At 42.9% G+C, this 25443-nt stretch overlaps 1 protein-coding gene and 1 long non-coding RNA gene across 2 annotated transcripts; both read right to left on the bottom strand.

Moving 5' to 3' along the window:
* Positions 1-4480: 4480 nt before the first annotated feature.
* LOC122941898 (zinc finger protein OZF-like) lies at positions 4481-20119 on the bottom strand. Its single transcript, XM_044299395.1, has 4 exons — positions 20024-20119; positions 19492-19799; positions 11719-11771; positions 4481-6062 (listed from the first exon to the last, which is right to left on the bottom strand). Exons 1-4 carry the CDS (start codon positions 20117-20119, stop codon positions 4954-4956), a joined length of 1566 nt encoding a protein of 521 aa, XP_044155330.1. The 3' UTR covers positions 4481-4953.
* On the bottom strand, positions 11768-25265 carry LOC122940534. Its single transcript, XR_006390359.1, has 3 exons — positions 25220-25265; positions 25042-25136; positions 11768-11821 (listed from the first exon to the last, which is right to left on the bottom strand). It is a non-coding gene; the product is annotated as an uncharacterized LOC122940534 (long non-coding RNA).
* Positions 25266-25443: the final 178 nt, after the last annotated feature.

The following is a 25443-nucleotide window of genomic DNA, read 5'->3' as shown; positions in this document are numbered from 1 at the left end:
TAGACAGCAAGCAGCGGGATCTTCCTACTGGGATAGATCTACATAGTTAAACAATAGGAGCGCAGGGGGGGCCTTTTATTTTTTCTTAGAATTAAAAAGAAAACCTCCAGAAAAGTTCATAATTACAAGAGCATCTCCAGGATTAGAAACAGAAGTTATAAAGTTGTTAGACAAGAACGTTTTAATCCCTGTCCCAGAAGAAGAACGAACAAAAGGATTTTACTCAACACCGTTTTTGGTGAAGAAACCAGATGGGTCCTTTTGCACAATCATTAATTTGAAACAACTAAACAGGTTTCTGTTGGTAAGAAAATTCAAGATGGAGACGATCAGATCAGCGATCCACCTGGTGTTTCAGGGATGTTTTATGGCGGTTATAGACCTGAAGGATGCGTATCATCACATTCCCATCCATCCATTATATCAGAAATTCCTCAGGGTAGCAGTAATGATGGGGAAAAATCTCAATCACTTCCAGTTTCAGGCCATGCCATTTGGCCTCTCGATGGCACCAATAATATTTACAAAAGTAATAGTGGAGGTAGCATCCTTTATCTGAAATAAAAACATATTTTTTCTGCCTTACCTCGACGATTTCTTGATAATAGCAGACTCGCAGGAGAGGTGGCGGGAGGGGGTAGAGCAAGTAGTATGTATTCTGGAAAGATTGGGATGAATTATAAAAGTACAAAAATCCAGAATCAAGCCCAGGACGAGTCAGATATTTTTGGGCCTGCGCTTGGACTCAACTCAGCAGAGGACCTTTCTCACCCCAGACAAGATGATGCAGATTCAGACAGAGATTCAAAAAACTCTGAAAAATCCTGAGGTTTCAGTTCGCAGGGCTATGTCAATTCTAGGGATATTAACATCCTGTATCCCAGCAGTAAAGTGGGCCCAGTTTCACTCTCGTCAACTTCAGACGGAGATTCTGATGACAATGAAGTCAGAAGGGATCTCCTTGGATTCACTTACTGGGGCGACAGACTGTTACATCATAATATACACAAAAAGATGCCACATGCTAATGAGCTGATTTGTGTCCAGCGTGATGTCATTGAGTCCAGCGTTTATTTAATTCAGAGATCTAGCCACTCCCCTGCCCACCTGCTGCTGATTCATACGGAAAATAACTGTCATTCAGCAGCAGGTGGGCGGGGAGAGTCAGGAGCTCATGAATATTTATGACTCATCATTATCAGTGAATAATAGAATGGAGAACCGCACTCAATTCAGTAGTCTCTGGTGCCAATCAAGGGCTGGGAACAGCCAATGTACATATAGCGAAAATTGAGGCACTCAGATTTAAATTGTTGCAATTAAACTTTTTTTTATTTGTTTTAAGTTTTGCTGTAGTTTCATCCAAAAGCCCAATATTAATCCGTGGTACAAACAGTGTATTTAGACCTTGGTGTAAATACACTGTTTGTACCAAGGATTAATATTGGGCTTTTGGATGAAACTACTGCAAAACTTTAAACAAATAAAAAAAGTTTGATTGCAACAATTTAAATCTGAGTGCCTCAAATTTCGCTATATAGACTCATTATTATCAGCTGGAGCTTTTTAATACAAGATGTTGGCAGATTGACTGGGTCAAAAAAAGAAAGTGACCCAGCATTTTGCTAAGAGAATCAGTCACTTATTTATGTTGCCCTTAGTTAGGACACCATAAAACTGGTGACAGGTTCCCTTTAAGTCGGCACAAGTTGAGACAGGGGGAGTGGTCTTTAAATCCATTAATTTTCACAACGATTGTGAAACTTTGGGGTTGCCCTATTTGCAACCAGAGAGAACAAGAATGTAAAGGATTTCTGCTCCCTCAATCCAAAAGAGTGCCCGAATGGAGTGGATGCGTTTCTCCAGAGATGGGATCATCAGCTAGGGTATGCATTCCCTCCATTACAATTGTTACCACAGGTCCTCAGAAATATAAGGGAAGAAGAATCAAAGATGATAGTGATAGCCCCCTTTTGGCCAAGGAGGGCATGGTTAATTCTGAGATCCAGGTCTATTGCGGATCCCTGGATTCTTCCAGAGATTCCGGATCTGTTGTCACAGGGCCCAGTGTTCCATCGGAATTTAAGGACCCTGCATCTTACGGCCTGGATCTTGAAAGGTCATTCCTAATCAGTCAAGGGTTATCTGAAGCATTAGTTTCTACATTACTTAAGAGCAGGAAATTAGTGACTAATGTTATTTATGCTAGCATATGGAAAATGTTCCTGTCCTTTGCTAGATTAGAAAAGTATTCTTGGCCTTGTAAGTTTTCGGTATATAAGGTGCTGGAATTCCTACAGAAAGGTCTATCCATGGGAATAGCTAAGAGTACACTTAAAGTACAGGTGTCTGCCCTTTCAGCATTAGGAGGAAAGAATGTTGCCTTAGATTCTTGGATTCTCAGGTTCTTTAGGATCATTCCAGTTAAGAGGCCTAGAGTCCCTCCTTGGGATTTAAATTTAGTGTTAAATTGTTTGACTAAACATCCGTTTGAGCCTTTGGAATCATGTTCTATTAAGTTACTCACCCAGAAATTAGTCCTTTTGATAGCATTTACATCGGCTAGGAGAATTAGTGAAATTCAGGCCATTTCTATTAATACTCCTTTTATGATAATTCGTGATGATAGTGTGGTTTTGAGGCCAGACCCAAAATTCATACCTAAGGTTTAGTCTAGGAACAATAGGCTACAAGAGATAGTTCTTCCAGTCTTTTTTTACAGAACCAAAGGACGATCGAGAAGGGAAATTGCACTCCTTGGATGTAAGGAGATGTCTTATCCAGTACCTGGAAGTCACCAAGGACTGGAGGAAGTCATTGCTATTTGTTCTATTTGCAGGGGCTAATAACGGTAATACTGCCTCTAAAAGTTCTATTGCGAGATGGATCAGAGAGATTATCTCTATGGCATACTCCCTGTCTGGGAATTCTCCTCCTCTGTCTCTCAAAGCTCATTCCACCCGTGCGGTTTCTACTTCTTGGGCGGAGAGGGCCAGTGTGTCGATGGAGCAGATTTGTAGGGTGGCAAATTGGTCATCTCCCTCAACCTTTTATAGACACTATAGATTACAGCTGGAATCTGTCTCTGATCTTTTTGGGAGAAGGGTCTTAGAAGCTGTTTCCCACCCATAAGTAGATAATTCTATGTAATCTTTCTCTCTCTATAGTGCTGTCATGGGGAGGGGAAAAATGAGGATTACACTTACCGGTAATCGGATTTTCCAGACCCAACCACAGCACCCGCACTTATTCCCTCCCTATGGTGATGGTTCTGTGTGTATCACGAGGTGTAGCAGAAAAAAATATATAATAATATGTGGAGGTATGTGGATATTGACAAAATTAAAGGGGAGTCCCTCTCATGCTCTGTAAACTCACTGAGGTGAGAGAATGGCTCCACCTCTTTTGTACTGCAAGTTTCCTGTCCATGGAGGCGGAGCCATCTCTCTATGGTGCTGTCGTGGGGTCTGGAAAATCCGATTACCGGTAGGGCTGAATGCACATGGCTGTGTTCCACGGTATGCCGGGCTGGATTCCTGCTGACAGCAGGAGCGCACGGCGCCATTAGTTGCTATGACGCTGTGCGCTTCATGCTGCCGCTGCACTACAGTAATACAATCGTATAGATCATACGAGTGTATTACTGTAGTGCAGCGGTGGCATGAAGCGCACAGCGTCATAGCAACAAATGACGCCGTGCGCTCCTGCTGTCAGCAGGAATCCAGTCCGCCATACCACGGACCGCTCATGGGCGCGGAACACGGCCGTGTGCATTCAGCCTAAGTGTAATCATCATTATCCAATAAATATATTTTATATCAAGTCTTCAATTATAAAACTTAATCCAGAGCTGGTGGGACATACAAAGAAGAAAATAACCAAGGATTCCCCCACTGGTAAATTCATGTGAGATGAGTGAACCACATGACTTCTACAAATACAGGGGTGGCGGGGACCCCACTTGTTGGGTTTATCTACAGGTACATTTTGGTCAGGGTGCACAGACTAAGGCTACTTTCACACTAGCGTTCGGGGTTCCGCTTGCGAGTTCCGTTTGAAGGCTCTCACAAGCGGCCCCGAACAGATCCGTACTGCCCTAATGCATTCTGAGTGGATGCGGATCCGCTCAGAATGCATCAGTCTGGCACCGTTTGTCCGCCTGGCCGTGCGGAGGCAAACGGATCCGTCCAGACTTACAATGTAAGTCAATGGGGACGGATCCGTTTGAAGTTGACACACTATGGCTCAATTTTCAAACGGATCCGTCCCCCATTGACTTTCAATGTAAGTCTGGACGGATCCGTCTGAGCAACTTTCACACTTAGAATTTTTTCTAAACTATAATGCAGACGGATCCGTTCTTAACAAATCCCATCGCCTGCATTATAGGAGAGGATCCCTCTGTGCAGACACCAGACGGATCCGCTCTGAACGCAAGTGTGAAAGTAGCCTCAGATGGTATACCTTTAGGAGGACGAGTAATGGCTTCTATGTAATGAGCCAATCCTCACCGTTGGGAGAACTTGCACATTACTAATGAAACCCAGTAAGAACTGACAGTTTCTTGACAAGCTCATATTTGACGTTTTTAATTTTACAAATACTTAAAAAAGGTAGAACAGAAAGGGGCTGGAATAGGTAGATATTTATCTTTTTATATCAGGCCCTATAGGTTTTTTTTATTTCCTCTCACCAAACATTTTTGTTCAGAGGGGATATATATATATACACAGTATAAACTTTCACTTTTAACTGGATCTGTCTTTTGTTGACCGATATTCATTCAATACAGGAGACAACACGTGTTTGAGAAGCTCTCACAATGGTCCCAATCATCACTCCAAGCCCTCGGCCACCTCTGGTAACTCAAAGCAAGGTTCTGTTTTATCTCCCTCTGACGGAATAAAGCCAGTTAGCAACACTGACTACCATAAAAACACATAAGGGAGGTCACTAACGGGCTAAGCATGGAGATGGCTTCTCTCTGTGAGTTTTTTGATGTGTAACAAGATTTGATTTATGCTTAAAACATTTTCCACATTCTGAACATGGATATGGCTTCTCCCCTGTGTGATTTCTCTGATGTATAATAAGAGCTTGTTTATACTTAAAACATTTCCCACATTCCGAGCATGAAAATGGCTTCTCTCCTGTGTGAACTCTATAATGTACAATAAGAGATGAATTATTGTTAAAACATTTCCCACATTCTGAACATGAAAATGGCTTCTCTCCTCTGTGATTTCTCTGATGTACAACAAGAGCCCATTTCTGTTTAAAACTTTCACCACATTCTAAACATGGATATGGCTTCTCCCCTGTGTGAATTCTCTGATGTATAACAAGAGCTGATTTCTGCTTAAAACATTCACCGCATTCTGAACATGAATATGGCTTCACTCCTGTGTGAATTCTCTGATGTGTAACAAAAACTGATTTTTGCTTAAAACATTTACCACATTCTGAGCATGAAAATGGCTTCTCCCCTGTGTGATTTCTCTGATGTACAACAAGATCTGATTTACTGTTAAAACATTTACTACATTCTGAACAAGAAAATGGCTTCTCCCCTGTGTGAATTCTCTCATGTCTAACACGATCTGATTTCATCTTAAAACATTTCCCACATTCTGAACATGAAAATGGCTTCTCCCCGGTGTGAACTCTCTGATGTGTAATAAGAGCGGATTTATGCTTAAAACATTCACCGCATTCTGAACATGAAACTGGCTTCTCCCGTGTGTGAATTCTCTCATGTCTAACAAGTTCTGATTTAAATTTTAACCTTTTCCCACATTCTGAACATGAAAATGGCTTCTCTTTTATGTGAGCGGTTTGATGTTTAACACCTCTTCTGTGACTTGTATTCTGTGTTACAGTCTGTGATGAATCAGAGGATCGGACCTGTTTAAAAGAATCAAATGATGCATTGTTGCTGTGATTGGATGAAGATATATCTTGGATATTGGCATGCTCTTCAAATGTATCTCGTTTGATACCACGATCATCTACTTCAAAATCTGAAGATACCAGATGTTTCTCTAAGTTCCTGGTACAGTCATCTGCCAAGAACAAAATACATTTTATTATTGATGAATAATACACCAAAATATTCTATAGAAAATGTATTATATTGCAGTCTAAAAAATAAATCCACAGAAAGGCACAAAATACAAGAATTAACTGCTAAAACAGTGGTGGCCAAAAAGATTGCGATCTAATAATAGACCGAGGGGCATAACTAGGCCAGGTTGGCCCCCACCTTGAGCAACTTCCCTGCAACCTCCACCCAATCGGTCATTTTAAATACATATAAATAAAACATTTCCTAGCGCTGGACAAGAGCTCCCCACACCATAGTTATCTCCCCTAAGAGTCCCCTTCACAGTAGAATTCCCATTTAGTGCTCTCAGGAGAATGCCCCCTTGATATCTCCAAACAGTAGTTATGCCCACTTAGTGCCCCCACACAATAGTTATGCCCCTTACAATAATGCTTCCCCTTAGTGGCCCCACACAGTAGTTATGCCCCCTTAGTGGCCCCACACAGTAGTTATGCCCTTTACAATACTGCCTCCCTTTAATGGCCCCACACAATAGTTATGCCCCCTTTGTGTCCCCTTCTACAGTAGTATTGTCCCTTAGTGCCCCTTACAGTAGTGAAGTTCCTTATACTGCTTATACTTTGAATAAAATTAATAAAGTAACACCGAGCACATCATGCTCTTCCCAGCAGCAGACATGACAAGACGTGACAGAGGAGAGCGCACAGGCCGGGGGATTATCTCAGGTCTGTGCGCTCTCCCTCTCAGCCCAGCAGGTATAATGACATCACTGTATCGCACCTGCTGCTGGGCAGAGTGCAGGCCGGGGAATGAGACCTGGGCTATAATGGATGAAAGATACAGCAGCTGGACTCGGAGGGAGGAGAGTAGAATGGACAGTAGGAAGCACAGTCCTGTCACTCTCAAGTAAACAAACTGGATGGCACGCTCTATAAAATCTTTATTTTTTTCCGTGGATTAATATTAAGTGCCTGCGATTCATATACACTGCCTGTCCCCCCCAAAAAGTCACCACTCAAAAAAAAGGTCACTCACTCTAATATTTCGTTGGACCGCCTTCAGCTTTGATTACGGCACGCATTCGCTGTGGCATTGTTTCGATAAGATTCTACAATGTCACAAGATTTATTTCCACCCAGTGTTGCATTCATTTTTCACCAAGATCTTGCATTGATGATGGTAGAGTCTGATTGCTGCACAAAGCCTTTTGCAGCACATCCCAAAGCTTCTCAATGGGGTTAAGGTCTGGACTCTGTGGTGGCCAATCCATGTGTGAAAAATATGTCTCATGCTCCCTGAACCACTCTCACAATTTGAGCCTGATGAATCCTGGCATTGTCAACTTGGAATATGCCCGTGCCATCAGGGAAGAAAAATCCATTGAAAGAATAACCTGGTCATTCAGTTCAGGTAGTCGGCTGACCTTATTCTTGGAGCACATACTGTTGCTGAACCTAGACCTGACCAACTGCAGCAACCCCAGATCATAGCACTGCCCCACAGGCTTGTACAGTAGGCACTAGGCATGATGGGGGCATCACCTCATCTGCCTCTCTTCTTACCCTGATGCGCCCATCACTCTGGGACAGGGTAAATCTGGACTCATCAGACCACATGACCTTCTTCCATTGCTCCAGAGTCCAATCTTTATGCTCCCTAGCAAATTGAAGCCTTTTTTTCTGGTTTGCCTCACTGATTAGTGGTTTTCTTACGGCTACACAGCTGTTCAGTCCCTTGAGTTCCCTTCACATTGTGAGTGTGGAAATGCTCTTACTATCACTATTAAACATAGCCATAAGTTCTACTGTTTTACTTCGATTTGATTTGAAACATTTAAGTGATCGCCGATCACGATCATTCAGGATTTTTTCCCGCCACATTTCTTCCTCGAATACAATGGGTCCCCACTATCCTTCCAGTTTTTAATAATGCGTTGGATACTTAAGTATCATTTTAAAGTACTTTATATGCATGATTTTTGAGTGACCCATTCACTCAGCCCATTTTATTGTGGTTCTTTAATTCAGTTTTTTATTTTAATTTGATTTTAATTTTATTGATATTAAATATTTGTGATCACTTTATGCACTACAATATTGTAGCGTTTATCCACACATTTAGAGTGCCAGTCCGTACTTCTAATCCATTTTTTTTTACATTTTACTACTTTTTTGCAATAAAATGTTTTGCATTGCTGCTTCCTATAACTTTTTTCTTTTTCTTTCTAAGGAGTTGTGTGAGGGCTTGATTTTTGTGGGATGACTTGTATTTTTTATTGGTATTATTTTGGAGTAACTGGTGCCTTTTGATCGCTTGTTATGAAATTTTTTCGGTGGCAACTAAAAATAAATTAGCAATTCTGTCTTTTTTTTTTTTTTACAGCGTTTACCGTAGGAGATATTTTATGTGATATGTATGTATTCCAGGTCGTTACGGACACCGCAATGCCAAACATATAGGGGAGATTATTTTTTCCGCAATTTTTTTCATTGAAAAGTGTATTTTTATAACTTTTTTTTAACCACTTAATAGTCCCACAAGGGGACTATAGCAAACAGCTTTTTGAATGATTTTAAAATGCTATGCATTATCCCTATAGTGCATTGCATTTTAAGGTCAGTGCTGTTCTGACATTGACCAGCAGGCTGCGCCAGAGAGGAAATTACTCAAGGCTGGTCTGGGGCCTACACGAGACCCCAGCCAGCCTTCACACACATCAGCACCCCGCGATTGCATTTACGGGGTGCTGATGGAAGACAGAGGGAGTCCGCTCCCTCCGTCAGCACTTTATACTTGTCCTCTCAAAGCCAGTGTGAGCGAGTACTGTCTATCTGGACAATGACCATTAGCATTAAAAGGTACTGTAGTTTCCAATTATCTAAAGAATGGCTGACAATTGTCCAGTAGGTGGTACATGGCTAGTGGGGCAGGAAAATGCTGGAAAATCCCGACATTCCAGCTGCTTCTATCAGTCTTCAAGAGTTCACTGAAAATTGCTAGAAAACCATAAGGACTAACCAAAAAGATGTGTCCAAGCCATATTCTAGACAATGCTAGGACTGGTTGTTAGGAAGGAAGGAAGAAGCAAAGAGGCAGAAGAGAGAAGGAGAAGAGAAAAGAAAAGTGCAACAGAAGAGGAAACCTGGAGGGGCCAGAGCAAAGACCGGGACTGGAGAGACATGAGAAGACCTCTGTATAGTAACTACATTGTACTGTAGAGGGATAGGAATTTGTGGTTTAGTTACCAAATGGTCTTGGGAGTAACTTTATAATTAGGGTACTTTCAAACTTGCGTTTTTCTTTTCCGGCATAGAGTTCCGTCACAGGGGCTCTATACCGGAAAAGAACTGATCAGTTTTATACCCATGCATTCTGAATGGAGAGTAATCCGTTCAGTTTGCATCAGGATGTCTTCAGTTCAGTCGTTTTGACTGATCAAGCAAAGAGAAAACCGCAGCATGCTACGGTTTTCTCTCCAGCTGAAAAACACTAAAGACTTGCCTGAACGCTGGATCCGGCATTTTTTCCCATAGGAATGTATTAGCGCCGGATCCGGCATTCAGAATACCGGGATGCCGGATCCGTTGTTCCGGCATGCGCATGCACAGATCGGTAAAAATTTGAAAAAATGTACAAGACGGATCCGTCGGTCCGCATGACAAGCTGAGAGATTGATCCGTCCTTGCAATGCATTTGTGAGACGGATCCGCATCCGGATCCGTCTCACAAATGCTTTCAGTCAGCGGCAGATCGGCGGATCCGGCGGCCAGTTCAGACGATGGAACTGCCCGCCGGATCACACTGCCGCAAGTGTGAAAGTAGCCTTAGTAGTAATTATTAGTAATTGTTATTGTGTACAAGTCTCTCCGTATGTGATATTTATTTTTGTTCCTTTATACTTTCATATATACTCATCAATAATAATAATAATTGTAATATCATTATTCTCACATTGCACAATATATACAGTTAAAAGAAAAAGTATGTGAACCCTTTGAAATTATATGGATTTCTGCCCAAATTGGTCATAAAATGTGATCTGATCTTCATCTAAGTCACAACAATAGACAATCACAGTCTGCTTAACCTAATAACACACAGAGAATTAAATGTTGCCATGTTTATATTGAACACACCATGTAAACATTCACAGTGCAGGTGGAAAAAGTATGTGAACCCTTGGGTTTAATAACTGGTTGAACCTCCTTTGGCAGCAATAACTTTAACCAAACGTTTCCTGTAGTTACAGATCAGACTGTGCACAACGGTCAGGAGTAATTCTTGACCATTCCTCTTTACAGAACTGTTTCAGTTCAGCAATATTCTTGGGATGTCTGGTGTGAATCGCTTTCTTGAGGTCATGCCACAGCATCTCAATCGGGTTGAGGTCAGGACTCTGACTGGGCCACTCCAGAAGGTGTATTTTCTTCTGTTTAAGCCATTCTGTTGTTGATTTACTTCTATGCTTTGGGTCTTTGTCCTGTTGCAACACCCATCTTCTGTTGAGCTTCAGCTTGTGGACAGATGGTCTTAAGTTCTCCTGCAAAATGTCTAGATAAACTTGAGAATTTATTTTTCCTCTGATGATAGCAATCCGTCCAGGCCCTGACGCAGCAAAGCAGCCCCAAACCATGATGCCCCCACCACCATACTTCACAGTTGGGATGAGGTTTTGATGTTGGTGTGCTGTGCCTCTTTTTCTCCACACATAGTGTTGTGTGTTTCTTCCAAACAACTCAACTTTGGTTTCATCTGTCCACAGAATATTTTGCCAGTACTGCTGTGGAACATCCAGGTGCTCTTGTGCAAACTGTAAACATGCAGCAATGTTTTTTTGGACAGCAGTGGCTTCCTCTGAGGTATCCTCCCATGAAATCCATTCTTGTTTAGTATTTTACATATCGTAGATTCGCTAACAGGGATGTTAGCATATGCCAGAGACTTTTGTAAGTCTTTAGCTGACACTAGGATTCTTCTTCACCTCATTGAGCAGTCTGCGCTGTGCTCTTGCAGTCATCTTTACAGGACGGCCACTCCTAGGGAGAGTAGCAGCAGAGCTGAACTTTCTCCATTTATAGACAATTTGTCTTATCGTGGACTGATGAACAGCAAGGCTTCTGGAGATACTTTTATAACCCTTTCCAGCTTTATGCAAGTCAACAATTCTTAATCGTAGGTCTTCTGAGAGCTCTTTTGTGTGAGGCATCATTCACATCAGGCAATGCTTCTTGTGAAAAGCAAACCCAGAACTGGTGTGTGTTTTTTTTATAGGGCAGGGCAGCTGTAACCAACACCTCCAGACTCCTCTCATTGATTGGACTCCAGTTGGCTGACACCTCACTCCAATTAGCTCCTGTAGATATCATTAGTCTAGGGGTTCACATACTTTTTCCACCTGCACTGTGAATGTTTACATGGTGTGTTCAATAAAAACATAGTAACATTTAATTATTTGTGTGTTATTAGTTTAAGCAGACTGTGATTGTCTATTGTTGTGACTTAGATGAAGATCAGATCACATTTTATGACCAATTTGGGCAGAAATCCATATAATTCCAAAGGGTTCACATACTTTTTCTTGCAACTGTATATTTATTATTTGTAGAAGCAGAATCTTAGAGACCTCTCTGCTTTACTTAGGGGTCACTACTCACCTGGGCGGTTATCTGCAGGAATGTCCTCTGTACTCTGCTCATCACCCCTCACATATGTCTCTGTAGGATTAATATTATTCAGATCTTCACCCGGATTCACAAGCTGTGAAAGAAATATTGTAGAAGTCATCAGATGGTTGGAGAAGTCGTGTGGAAGGTGGTTTTATATGACCTGAAAAGACAACCAAAAATGACCGGACAGCAGGAGTTCTCTGACCCAAATATCTGCAGGTCTCCTGTATAAATCCAATCTGATTGCTCCATTATTCCAGCCAGTTTGCAATGCAGGGAGAGTAGCCCTTATATCCCATCCCTAACATTACATTGTGTGTATATAACATTACATTGTTGGTGCACCTGTTGTCCTTGCTGGCCGTTCCAGGGCTGTGAAGCCGGCAGAGGTCGCGCTACATTTTTTCTGGAAGAGTAAAAATACTCCTATGAGACCATTTACTGGAGAGGACGCCGTAAGCACATGGAGGAAGTGACCAACAGCCAGCCCAAGACCGCTTACCCCGCCAGGAGTCACCCAGTGAGAATCTTGCGCCGCTGCAGGACTTAAGAGCGGTGTGCAGAATGGTCCGGCTGCCCGCTCAAACCGACCAATAACAAAGCTCCTTGCTGTAAGGAGCTTTTTTATTTGTCATTTCAGGCACAGGTAGCATCGCTGCACTGCCTGTGCCGCTCACAGCGCTGATGAAAGGCAGGGAAAGTCTAAGGCGTATTGGTAGTCTAAGTCGTATTAAGGAGTAAAATCGCCTGAAGACGCATCTATGACGCTTGTACAGGCGTTATTGTGACCTCTGGAAGCCGGTAAGCCAAAGTTCTTTTGATCCATGGCTTATTTACATCCTAGAAATGGGCATAATCATCTGCTCTGCTGCAGCCAATGACTGGATTCAGGGGTAACATGTCCACAAGAAACACATCACCAGTAAAGCCAGTCATTGGCTGCAGTAAAGCAGGTGACCATGCCTGTGCCGGCGAGGAAGCAAACAACATTTACTGGAAGATGGACACACAGGAGCTGGCACACATAACCAGAGCTGAGGGTAGCAGGTACGTATGACTCTTTCCATAGTAGAGGCTGCGGACACATGTGAAAAGTTACTTATTCCTGCACAAACCCTTGAAAAAATAATATGAAAAAGGCAGGGGTGCGTTTTCGAAAACCGCATGGAAAACGCACATGCGTTTTTCAGTCACACAGGTGTGTTTCGAGAAGTATATATGTGATGTGCCTTTTAAAAATAAGATACGAATATTTTTCATATTTTAAGAATATTACTTTAAAAAGTGAGATACGACTACTACTTTAAACTTAAGAACATAACTATGATCTGAGAAAATGTCTATGATTTGTGCTTTTGGAATATGACATAACTATCGCTCTAAATATAAAGAGATATGTGCCATTTGAGAGACACATGGATGATTTATTGCTCCTCTTGCAATATTTATTGCTTCTTATTACTTCTCTTGCGATATATTCTATTTTGAGATGTCAGTATATATTCTCTTAAAACTGAGTAAATATCCACTTTTTCTGTCAGACCTTCACTGTCCCAGAATGCAACACCCAATTGATAGTTGCCCTATAAAAAGGCTATCATTTACACTCACTGTTCAGCCACTGAGGAAGGGGTATCTTTAACCCCAAAACGTGTATGGTATCGAACAGTGAGGGGCAGAAAGACAGAGAGAGAGAAAAAAAAAGGAATATACAGCCATAAGGAGAATCTGAGTGAAAAATAGCAAAACATTCCTCATTTTTACCTGAAACATCTGACTTTTGTTTCGAAATTGAAGATATGCCTATAATTGGAGTCATATGACAATCAGGTGATCGATTACCAGGGTTATCGCAGACCACGTGGGACGCCACAGGTCCTGCAACAAAATACCCCGGATACTCGAGACACCGCGGTGAAAACCACACTACATGTGCAAATCTATTTTCGTATAAAAGGATTGAATATACAGGACATCCACCCACCTACCGTGAGTAAGATTATAATCAGCCACGAGGGGTAAGAAAAGACTATTACACTCACCAGTAATCCGGTTTCCCGGAAGTCTCCATGACACCACATCCTGAGATGGACTTCCTTCTGATTGGACAGGAAAAACACAGAGAGGTTTAAAAACCCCACCCCCTCCCTCCATCGCCAGTGTATTTTAACGAAGAACCCCAGGATGAAAGGATATTATAACAACAGAAAAAAAAACCCCCACAGAATTAAGTATCTAAAGGGTGGGATGCATGTGGTGTCATGGAGACTTCCAGGAAACCGGATTACCGGTGAGTGTAATACTCTTTTCCCTTGTCGTCTCCATGACACCACATCCTGAGCAAATATCAAAGAAAATTATTAGGGGGAGGGGGGGGGGGACAACTGCAGAGAGGACTTTACGTCCAAACCCTAAGTCGTTGTTGGCAAGGATATCTAATTTGTAATGTTTGGTAAAGGTATGAAGCTTTTTCCGCCCAGGAGGCGGCCATGCCCCTCGTGGAATGTGCTTTCAGGGAAGCAGGGGCTTCTTTCCCTTTGACTTTATATGCTTCAGAGATAGCTAATCTTATCCATCTGGAGATGGAGCTTTTTGCTGCTTTTTTCCCCCCTTATTGGGACCTGAAAACTGGACGAAAAGATTTTTGTCTAATCTCCACTGTCTGGTTGCTTCCAGATATCTTAGGACTGTTCTCTGAACGTTTAATGTGTGGTAGGAGATTTCTTGTTAAAAAGACCACCTTTGGGAGAAACGTAGGATCTAATTCAAGTACTAGTTTGTCATGGAACACCGAAAAAAAAGGTTCTTGAATGGACAAGGCCTGCAGCTCACAGACTCTTCTGGCCGATGTTATTGCCACTAAGAAGATAGTTTTGATAGTAAGCCACTTGATGGGGATTGTGTGTATAGGCTAAAACGGACCAGAAGTCAGGGCGGCCAGCACCGTATTGAGATTCCAAGGAGCTACCATGTTTTTGATCGTTGGTCTGATCCTATCTGCTGCCTTGAGAAATCTAGTTACCCAGGTATGTTCTGTGAGGCTGGTGTTATATAAAGGCTCCTAGCGCCGACACTTGGACCCTAAGAGTATTAGGGGACAGTACTAAATCTAAACCTTTCTGAAGAAATTCCAAGATTAGTGGGATACTGGGCTTGAACTGGTCAAAGGATTTTCCTGACCATTCAGCAAATTTTTCCCATATTTTCAAATATTTATCGTTCGTGCTTTGTTTCCTGCTTAGGAGTAAAGTGTTCACTACTTTTTTGGATAACCCTAGGTTCAACACAGTGGATTTTTCAGAATCCAGGCTGATAACGTTAACATCCGTAGCTCTGGGTGAGTGATAGGTCCCTGACTTAGAAGGTCTGGCCTCAGAGGTAGAAGGAGAGGGGCTTCTATGCTGAGGGTTTTTAACAGCGCAAACCAACTCCTCTTGGGCCAAAGGGGGGTTATCAGAATTAACATACATCTTTCCTTCGGAAATTTCTGGATAACTCTGGGGATCAGTGGAAACTGAGGGAATGCGTAGACTAGATCGTCCAGTTTTGGTTGAAACCATCCACTGCCAGAGGACAATCCCTTGGGTTGAGGGAGAAGAATTAACTCAACTGGTGATTTTTTCTGGACGCAAATAGGTCTACTGTCGGTCTGCCCCATTTCCTTGTGATTAGTTGGAAAAACTCAGGGGATAACTTCCATTCTCCCGGGTCTAACGTGTGGCGACTCAGATAGTCGGCCTGATCGTTTAAAGATCCTTTCAGGTGGGCTGCTGATAGTGACTGTATATTTTCCCCTGCCCAGGAGAAAATTTTATTTGATAGGCTCTGTAGTAGACAGTGTCTTGTGCCTCCCTGGTGCTGGATGAAGGCCACTGCTGCTGCATTGTCTAAATATACTCGGACATGGCATCTTACTGAGATCAGACTTGTGCGTTTCAATGCCTCCCAAATTGCAAAATCGTTTTTCTAGAGTCGTTTGAGACCTGTTCCACTTGTTTAGAATGATTTTTTGAAGTGGTCTTAGGTGAAATTGTGCCCAGGCCACTGCTGGGATACATGCGGAAAGGCTTCCTAACACCTTCATTGCCTGTCTGATGGAGCAGCATTTTACTTTCTTGAAGTTCCTCAGCGTGGTTTGAAGTTTTTTTTTACTTTTTGAGGCGAAAGAAAGGATTTTTAGGAGACTGTATTTAGGAGTTATGCCTAAGAATATCTTTTGCCTGTTCGGGATTAAATCTGACTTTTCCCAGTTGATTATCCAACCTAGGCCCTGGAGATGGTTCAAGACTGTCTGGAGATGGACTTCTAGAAGAGTTTTGCTGTCTGCAACTACTAACAGGTCGTCCAGTTAAGGGATCACGCAGATTGGCTTTTCTCTTAGACTCGCTATGGCTTCCGCCATTACCTTTGTAAAAGTTCTTGGAGCTGAGGAGATCCCAAAAGGGAGACACTTGAATTGAAAATGTTGAATGTGTCCCTTTAACTCTATTGCAAACCTCAGGAATTTTCTTGATGACCTGTGTATCAGGACATGATAATATTGTGGCCATTACTGCGTCCTTTTTTTATAAGCTTTACTGACGACTTTAGAGTTTCCATTTTGAATTTTTGATACTTGACAAATTTGTTTAGGTATTTTAAATTTATTATAACTCTGGATTTCCCGGAATAGAATCCTAGTCCTATCTGCTCTTCTAGGACAGGTTCTATTGCGGCCAAGCTTAACAAATCTTTGATGTCGTTTTTTAAAAGGTACCAGTTTGACATGTAGGAATGGTAGTAATAACAAACTTTTGTGGAGGGGGAGAAAGTAGCTCTATTCTGTAACCCTCTTTTACAATGTTTTAATATCCACACATTGTTTGTTATGTGCTCCCAAGATTTTTGAAAGGAGCTGAGCCTTCCCCCTACTGGTATGACGGCATTGTTTGGTATTAGTGGAGGAGGATTCTGCTCGATTGGGCTTGAAAAGTAAATTTCTTCCCCTGCCTCCTTTAGCTCCATCTTACAGACTTCCCTTTATCTTTCTTATTTTCGGGTTGATAGTGTCGGTCACGAAAAAACTGCCTTTTTTGTTTGTATCTTTCTTCTGGGAATCCCCTTTTTCTATTAGTAGCATTCTCTAAGATCTTGTCAAGGTCCGTTCCAAAGACATATTGACTGTGGAAGGGGAGCGCGATTAGTTTATTTTTGGAAGCAATGTCTCCTGACCAAGCTTTGAGCCATAGAGCCCGTCTCGCCGTGTTGGAAAAAACAGCTGTACGGGCGGACAATTTGACAGACTCTGCTGCTGCGTCTGCTAAAAAAAAAAAAATCTTCAATAAGGGCAAGCTCTCCAATATCTGGTCACGTGGCGTTTTATTGACTAGGTGGATTTCTAGTTGCTCTAGCCATAAGTTTATTGTTCTAGCTACACAGGTTGAAGCCACTCCTGGTTTGAGAAGGGCCGCTGTTGCCTCCTAGGTTTTTCTTAAAATACTTTCTGCCTTCCTATCTAACGGGTCTTTTAGTTGTGCTGAATCCTCAAAAGGGTAGAGCTGTATGTTTAGCCACCTTAGTTACTGGTGCGTCTACTTTAGGGATGGTTTCCCAGTCAGTGCAGTCATCTGGGCTAAACGGGTAACGCCTTTTAATCCCCCCTGGAATAAAGGATCCATTGTCTGGTTTCTCCCACTCAGAACGTATCAACTTCTGGACATTATCTGGTACTGGAAAGACCGCGTTTTTTCTTTCCCCTAGGACCCCCAAAAATCTCTTCTTGTGTTGACCTAGGTTTCTTTGGTATTTCCATTTGAATGGTAGCTCTGATAGCTTTGATCAGCTCGTCAATGTCTTCTGAATTGAACTAAAATCGTTTATATTCGTCATCTTCATCTGAGGATGCAAATTATCTTTAACTACTTTTCTAATATCTTCAAGGAAGCCGGAAGATTCTGATTTAACAACATTGAATGTGCATTCCTTACAAAGGGGTTGTTTATAGCAGATACCACATTTCCTGGCTTTCTTAGTGGTAGTAGCTGAATCCTTTTCTCCCTGAGAGGTAAGGGAGGGAAAGATGAGCAGACCAACCCAGCATTACATAGTCATGTGCCTGAGAGCAGGCCACTCACAGCCGGCGTGAGGGGGGTGCTCATCTTGACTCCCGACCGCTTTCCAGAGGCGCACTCCTGATAGGGAAAGCCGCGCTGTGCAGGGCGCCATTCTGCAGGTCCTGTGGGTTTTTATTGCTTCCTTTGCCCTGCCAGGACCTGCGGCGCATGTTAGTGACATCATGACGCTTTGGGTCCGCCCCCTGCATCAGACGCCACCCGCCTGCCAGCTGGAAGGGACACATCATAGTACCGATCCGCGCCATAATCTTCTTTCCCCTCTGCATTAAGTCCCCCTGGACCGCCGCAGAGGGGATCTTCGCAGGGGGGAATATCGCAATACGCCCGAGCCCAGGCCTAGCCTAGAGGAGGAGGGAGAACTGCCCTGCAAATCCGACCTCGGCCTGTCATGAAGGAAAAACAGGTGAGCACAGCTAGAGTTCCATACACCTCTCCGGCTTCCTATCCTGATGGGACAGGAAAAACACTGGCGATGGAGGGAGGGGGTGGGGTTTTTAAACCTCTCTGTGTTTTTCCTTTCCAATCAGAAGGAAGTCAATCTCAGGATGTGGTGTCATGGAGACGACTGGGGAAATAACTTATACTACCAGTCTACTATGATTTACATGTTATACTGGAACTGTGTGTAGCAAAAGCACTGCGATTTATATGTTTATTGAGACTTTGAACAGTAAAGACACCATTATAGCAAACCCTGAGGAGATGATATTTTTTAGATACACCGTTTCTTTTCCTTTTTTTTCCTTTTTTTTTCAATATTTCTTTGGATTTTATGCTCATGGAGTCACGATTCGAATGTGAAAATTTACTAGGTATCCACTAAAGATTTACCAAAAAGGGAGACTATCTGCCACCATTGACATTTTTAAGACATTTGTTTCGATATTTTATTGTTGTTATATATATTGTTGTTTACATTGCTTTTATGGTATAATATTGCTTATCTATTAACAAATTATTTTTATACCATATCCACGTGCGGCCAAATATAGAGTGTCCCCATTCATCTCTTTACTAGATTTATCGCATGCATCATTCAGGGAGTATGTGTTATTTCTCCCAAACACAAAGCAGCCACAATGTTCCTGCAGTTGTCTCTGACCACCTTGCCCAGTTGGAGTTAGGTGAGGAGACAGCCAGTGAGGTGGTTTGCTGCTTGATGCACTTTAGAAAGTATTTGGCTATGTGGCTACTATCACCCAGGGAGATCAGCTCTAAAACGGCATGGCAATGCTTCACATGATAGGAAGAAGGGGGAGTGGGAGCGATGTTCTGCCCTGCTTCTGTTTGGGACAGGAGGATATCCATGGAGGAGGCCGATAAGTGCCTGTTGTCGGAACAAACATGGAGGTGTCAATAGGACCTGGTCTTCTTGCTACAGTGCTGCCTCTCTGCAAAAAACATTGATCTAATGGACTGTGAAAGGCATGAACTGTTCCAGTCCGTAACCGTTGCTCCAGGTGTCCATTGTGTGCACCTTGCTGCACAGCTAGAATTGCAAGGAGTGGCCTACATTCGACGCCACTTGAGAGTACAAAGCAGGGATGTTTTAAAAAAATAAAAAATGCCCGCTACTGTATATAACTTTTAGTGAGGCTGAGCACATGCCATTAGCAATCTAAAGGCAACATAATCCACAAAGTGATACCACAGAGACTGCACCACCAGCAACTTGTGTAAGCAGAGTTGTTTCTTGGCCACACAATCCATTAGCGATGGCTGATGGTGGGACAGAATAGGAGGAGGCATAGTCTGAGCAGGAGAAGCAGTAACTGATGAGGACTTGGACACAGTACTGCACGTGGATGACGCCTGGCTGCCACAAAGGAGACTGGGAGAAGGAGGAATCTCTTGTTGTGGTAGCTGGCAGACACCTCTGTCACTCCCATGGCTTATTGTAATCTGGCAGATCTTGCACAGGGCATTGCTTTTGTTTTCCAGCACGGTGGAGAAGAACTGCCAGACAGGAGATACTTGCACACTCCACACAGAGCTAGCTGCAGCCGAGCTTGTTTTAGGTCTGGCACGTTTTCAGCCTGCGACCACAGTATCATCAGCATCAACAGTTCCCAAGCTGACAATACTAGAAGCAGATCTGGCCCTGGAAGGTTTTGGAAGGTTGTAACTGTATGTCGCCTTCACTCTGTATTGCTGCCACCATCCTCTTCCTCTGATATTACCTTCTTCTTAGCTCCCTGATCTCGCTCCCAGATCCTCAACACATAATCATTGTAATAGTCCTCAACCTCCATGCCATGAAAACTGTGATATGTCATCATGGGCTTCCTAGCCCCCTCCAGAATACCTGCTTTATACTTGCCTTGAGTTCCACTGCTGTTACCACTGCCCCTACCACCAGTGCAGCTACAGGTGCCACTACTCCTACCACCACAAACACAGCTATGTATGTGGTGCCCCTCCTCCCCGAATATTCTCCTCATTGTAGTCTTAACGCTGAGCCACCCAGTCCACAATTCCATCCTCTGTGTCCTCAATAATATTAGGAGCCAGGGAGAACTGTGGCCAACTACTAATACTCCTGGCAGGTACTGATACTGCTGGTACTACATACATTCTGACTCTGGGAGGGCGAGGCATGGGTCTTTCATTTTGCACTCTTCCATTTCTCAGACATTTTATTATGAGGCCTATAAATGAAAAGTCAGGGGTTTGGTACAGACAGATTATTTAACAGAACAAGCAAAATGGCAAGTGTGTTTTTTTGTAACTTAAAGACAGTGGCACAATTAAATGTCTCTCCATTTCTACAAACACACTCCACACTGGTATTGACTATTTACTTTTAGGGGAATCCAGTGAAATGTCTTATAACTATTAATTTAATATCAGTGGTAAAACAATGAGAACGGTGTACTAAAATGTCTTTGAAACACACAGTCTGATGTACTAATATGTCCACTTAAACAATATAACAATTGCAGCGTTTGTTGTAAAATGCCTTTGAACTATGTGTTTAATAATATGTATATAAAAGTGGTGTTGTTGCTGTAACACATTTCTTGTGGACCCCGACCCTTTGCCAGAACATATTGTGAAAATGCTAATGACTGCTTCCATTATGGGAGCGGTCATTAGCATGTGAGAGGCACAGGAAGGTGAGAACAGAGCATTGCTAGCTGTATTCACCTTCCCTGGCCTTCTCCCGGCCCTACGCTGTGTCCTGACACGTAAAGTGTCAGGACGTTGTGCATGTAGATGCAAACTATGACCTGATGCTGTCCGCTGGCAGGTCACAGTACAGCGTGATGTAAAGACCAGGAAGGGGTAAGTGAATCTTCCAAGTGGCAGCGCCGTCCCGAGCTTATTTATTTTTAAATGTCTGACCTGAGGTCTGCTTGGGGTCTGATCTGAGGCTGGGGGCCTACCGCGGGTCTGATCTGAGGCTGGGGGGTCTGATTAGGTCTAATCTATGGCTGGGGAGGGTCAGATAAGGGTCTGATCTGAGGCCGATGTAGGCTGGGGGGTCTGATGGGGGGGGGGCGATTTGAGGCTGAGATCTGAGGCTAAAAAAGGGACAAAGGCAAGAACATTTGCGAAGAAAGAGACAGGGACAGTGGCAGGGAGAGCGGAAGCTGGGTGAACCCCTCTCTGGGCCCCTAAAAATTATACTGCTTTATGTGGTCAAAATGGCGCCTGTACTATTTGTAATATATAGCGCAGGCGCCATTTTGTGCTGCAAAAATATAGCGCTCTAGATTTTTTTAATTGAAGCTAAATTGCTGTAACTTACCCCTAAGTCACTTATATGTTAATCAAATTTTCAAGTTGAGAATTTTGTATGGCCCACAAACGATGTTACAAATATCCATATGGCCCTCAGCAGCAAAAAAGTTCCCCACTGCTGCTGTAAGGGCTGCAGTCACTACTAGGCCTAGGAGCCTGAGGGGGCCCAAAGACCCTTGTGCCAGATAAGAAGACACTGTTAGGGCTGTTTCCCATGAGCGGATGCCGTGCGTGACATCCGCTCTGTGAATGACAGCCAAGACCCGATGCAGACTGCAGAGGCACAGAGCATTAACATGACTGATAGTGCCCCGTGCCTCTCTGTGATCTCTTTACTACAAAATCACAGTGAGATAAAGTTGTCATTGTGATTTTGTAGTAAAGAGATCACAGAGAGGCACGGAGCATTATCAGTCATGTTAATGCTCCGTGCCTCTGCAGTCTGCATCAGGTCTTGGCTGGAAGGGTCCCAAGCTGAACTCTTGCACCAGGACACATGAGCCTTTAGCTACACCCCTGAATATTATATTATACTCTATGCAAGTAAGAAGGATGACTTGCATCTACATGTGCTAGAATAGAATCCGTGGTATGATCTTGGTACTGCCATTCTGACAGTAAGGAGACACCAGGAGACTGCAGCCTAGACTACAAAACCTTTGAAGATAATGATGCATTTATCTCCTAATGTTCATGTTCAAGCTGACAATCCAAACACAATTTTGGTTGACCGTTTGTAGTATTGCATGGTCCCGGCCTAAGACCTCTCAGAAAACTTTTGTGAAACTTTTGTGTAACCACAAAAGATCTGCAGCAGTTGACATCTTAAAGGGGTTGTCCGAGTTATTTATTTGTTCTATGTTCCTAACTAAGCAAATATAACAACTTTACAATTAACTCACTTTATCTCCAGTGACTGGTTTCTCAGATTTCACTGAGGGTCACATGACCTGTGATGTCAGCTTCTCTCCCTGCTCTGATAAAGTTTGTTTACAAGCCTGTAAAGGAGACGTCACTGTGCTGGCCATGCCCCCTTCACTGCCGGGCTGTCTGCTCTCTCCTAGGATTCTTAACCCCTTCAGCTGCAAAGACTGGCTAGCTGCAGGCAGTGACAATTCTGGGCACAGTAGCTGACAGACTAGAGAGAGCATTGCACAAGAAGGTAGGGGGAAGATCCTGTGTGTATTAGCAGTGTCATTATACAGCTGGGACTTGTAGTCCTACACATACAAAATGCTGCCGAGTCTCCCAGCAAGCAGACATGTCACTCAGGGCAGCTCTTGTATTCACTCCCTTAGCGGTGTCATTATACAGCTGGGACTTGTAGTCCTACACATACAAAATGCTGCCAAGTCTCCCAGCAAGCAGACATGTCACTCAGGGCAGCTCTTGTATTCACCCCCTTAGCAGTGTCATTATACAGCTGGGACTTGTAGTCCTACACATACAACATGCTGCTGAGTCTCCCAGCAGGCAGACATGTCACTCAGGGCAGCTCTTGTATCCACTCCCTTAGCAGTGCAGGGGGAGGGGTAGAGATTGTTTTTATTGCAAGTAAACCATGGGCCAGAAGAGAACCTGGAAAATAAGGAAATAGATTATTTTTTTTTGCCTAAAACTTGCTTAGGTTAGGTACAGTGGGATGCGAAAGTTTGGGCAACCTTGTTAATAGTCATAATTTTCCTGTATAAATCGTTGGTTGTTACGATACAAAATGTCAGTTAGATATATCTTTTTATATATATATAAGATATATATATATATATATATATATATATATATAGATATATATAAGATCCTCCTTTTGTATAAATTACAACCCCTAAACGCTTTCTGTAGGTTCCAATGAGAGTCAGGATTCTGGTTGAAGGTATTTTGGACCATTCCTCTTTACAAAGCATCTTTAGTTCATTCAGGTTTGATGGCTTACGAGCATGGACAGCTCTCTTTAAGTCACACCACAAATTTCAATTATATTCAGGTCTGGGGACTGAGAAAGCCATTCCAGAACGTTGTACTTGTTCCTCTGCATAAATGCCTTAGTGGATTTTGAGCAGTGTTTAGGGTCGTTGTCTTGTTGAAAGATCCAGCCCCGGCGCAGCTTCAGCTTTGTCACCGATTCCTGGAGATTGGTCTCCAGAATCTGCTGATACCGAGTGGAATCCATGCATCCCTCAACTTTGACAATATTCCCAGTCCCTGCACTGGCCACACAGTCCCACAGCATGATGGGACCACCACCATATTTTACTGTAGGTAGCAGGTGTTTTTCTTGGAATGCTGTGTTCTTTTTCCTCCATGCATAACGCCCCTTGTTATGGCCAAATAACTCAATTTTAGTTTCATCAGTCCACAGCACCTTATTCCAAAATGAAGCTGGCTTGTCCAAATGTGCTTTAGCCCACCTCAAGCGGCACTTTTTGTGCTGTGGGCGGAGAAAAGGCTTCCTCTGCATCACTCTCACATACAGCATCTCCTTGTGTAAAGTGCGCCGAATGGTTGAACGATGCACAGTGACTCCATCTGCAGCAAGATGATGTTGTAGGTCTTTGGCGCTGGTCTGTGGGTTGACTCTGACTGTTCTCACCATTCGTTGCTTCTGTCTATCCGAGATTTTTCTTGGTCTGCCACTTCAAGCCTTAACTTGAACTGAGCCTGTGGTCTTCCATTTCCTCAATATGTTCCTAACTGTGGAAACAGACGGCTGAGATCTCTGAGACAGTTTTCTGCATCCTTCACCTAAACCATGATGGTGAACAATCTTTGTCTTCAGGTCATTTGAGAGTTGTTTTGAGACCCCCATGTTGCTACTCTTCAGAGAAAATTAAAAGAGGAGGGAAACTTACAATTGATCCCCTTAAATACTCTTTCTCATAATTGGATTCACCTGTGTATGTAGGTCAGGGGTCACTGAGCTTACCAAGCCAATTTGAGTTCCAATAATTCATTCTAAAGGTTTTGGAATCAATAAAATGACAACAGTGCCCAAATTTATGCACCTGCCTAATTTTGTTTAAACAATTATAGCACACTTTCTGTAAATCCAATAAACTTCATTTCACTTCTCAAATATCACTGTGTGTGTCTCCTATATGATATATTTAACTGACAATTATTATCGTAACAACCAACAATTTATACAGGAAAATCATGACGATTAACAAGGTTGCCCAAACTTTTGCATCACACTGTATATATCGCTGACCATCATATTTACAGTGCTATATCTTTTCTTTTTCCATAACTCGGACTACCTCTTTAATGCAGAAAATAGTGAGAAGATCAAGACAACATGTAACATCTATGGTCAGCTGTAATCCTGCCATCTCCATCTTTCTCATTATACAAGGATAAGACATATAATACTGGTGGATAAAACAAGACTAAAAGACAAGATCCTCACAGTCTTCTACAGATCATAGGGGACATTTCATGAGACCTTATGTTTATCTACCTGATTATCCTGTGGGACATTGTGACATTCTTCTGACCCATCCTGTAGAAGAAGAGGAGTGGGGCATCTCTCCGGTGTTGTTATCTCTTCCTTATCTGTAGGGAAAACATCCAGTGACTGAATTCATTGCTTACATACAGATAATGAGCGGACGTGTGGATTTAGTCATGTCTATTACCTGATGATGTGAGGGGCCAGTGATCCTCCATCATGATGCCCTTATATCCATCTACCTGATCATCCTGTCGAACATAGTGATGTTCTTCTGAATTATCCTGTGGAAGAAGAGGACTGGGACATCTCTCGGGTGTTGTTCTCTCTTCCTTAACTGTAGGTGTTGCAGAATCAGGATTAGATCGGATGGTCAGCCATGTTGTCTTTGTTAAGACCTGTGTTTTAGGT

The sequence above is a fragment of the Bufo gargarizans genome, chromosome 6, assembly GCF_014858855.1.
Source record: "Bufo gargarizans isolate SCDJY-AF-19 chromosome 6, ASM1485885v1, whole genome shotgun sequence".
NCBI classification, from domain to species: domain Eukaryota; kingdom Metazoa; phylum Chordata; class Amphibia; order Anura; family Bufonidae; genus Bufo; species Bufo gargarizans.
The sequence above is the reverse complement of the archived record's forward strand: the minus strand, read 5'-3'. Positions and strand labels throughout refer to the sequence as shown.

What these genes read in the sequence shown, in the direction of transcription:
- LOC122941898 (XM_044299395.1), bottom strand. Translation starts at nt 20,119, where the DNA reads ATGACATATCACAGTTTTCATGGCATGGAGGTTGAGGACTATTACAAT. An exon ending in ATCAGGGAGCTAAGAAGAAG is followed by an intron (nt 19,800 to 20,023) that starts GTAATATCAGAG and finishes CCTGTCTGGCAG; the next exon opens with TTCTTCTCCACCGTGCTGGA. An exon ending in TCCTGCAGATAACCGCCCAG is followed by an intron (nt 6,063 to 11,718) that starts GTGAGTAGTGAC and finishes TGTTCTTGGCAG; the next exon opens with ATGACTGTACCAGGAACTTA.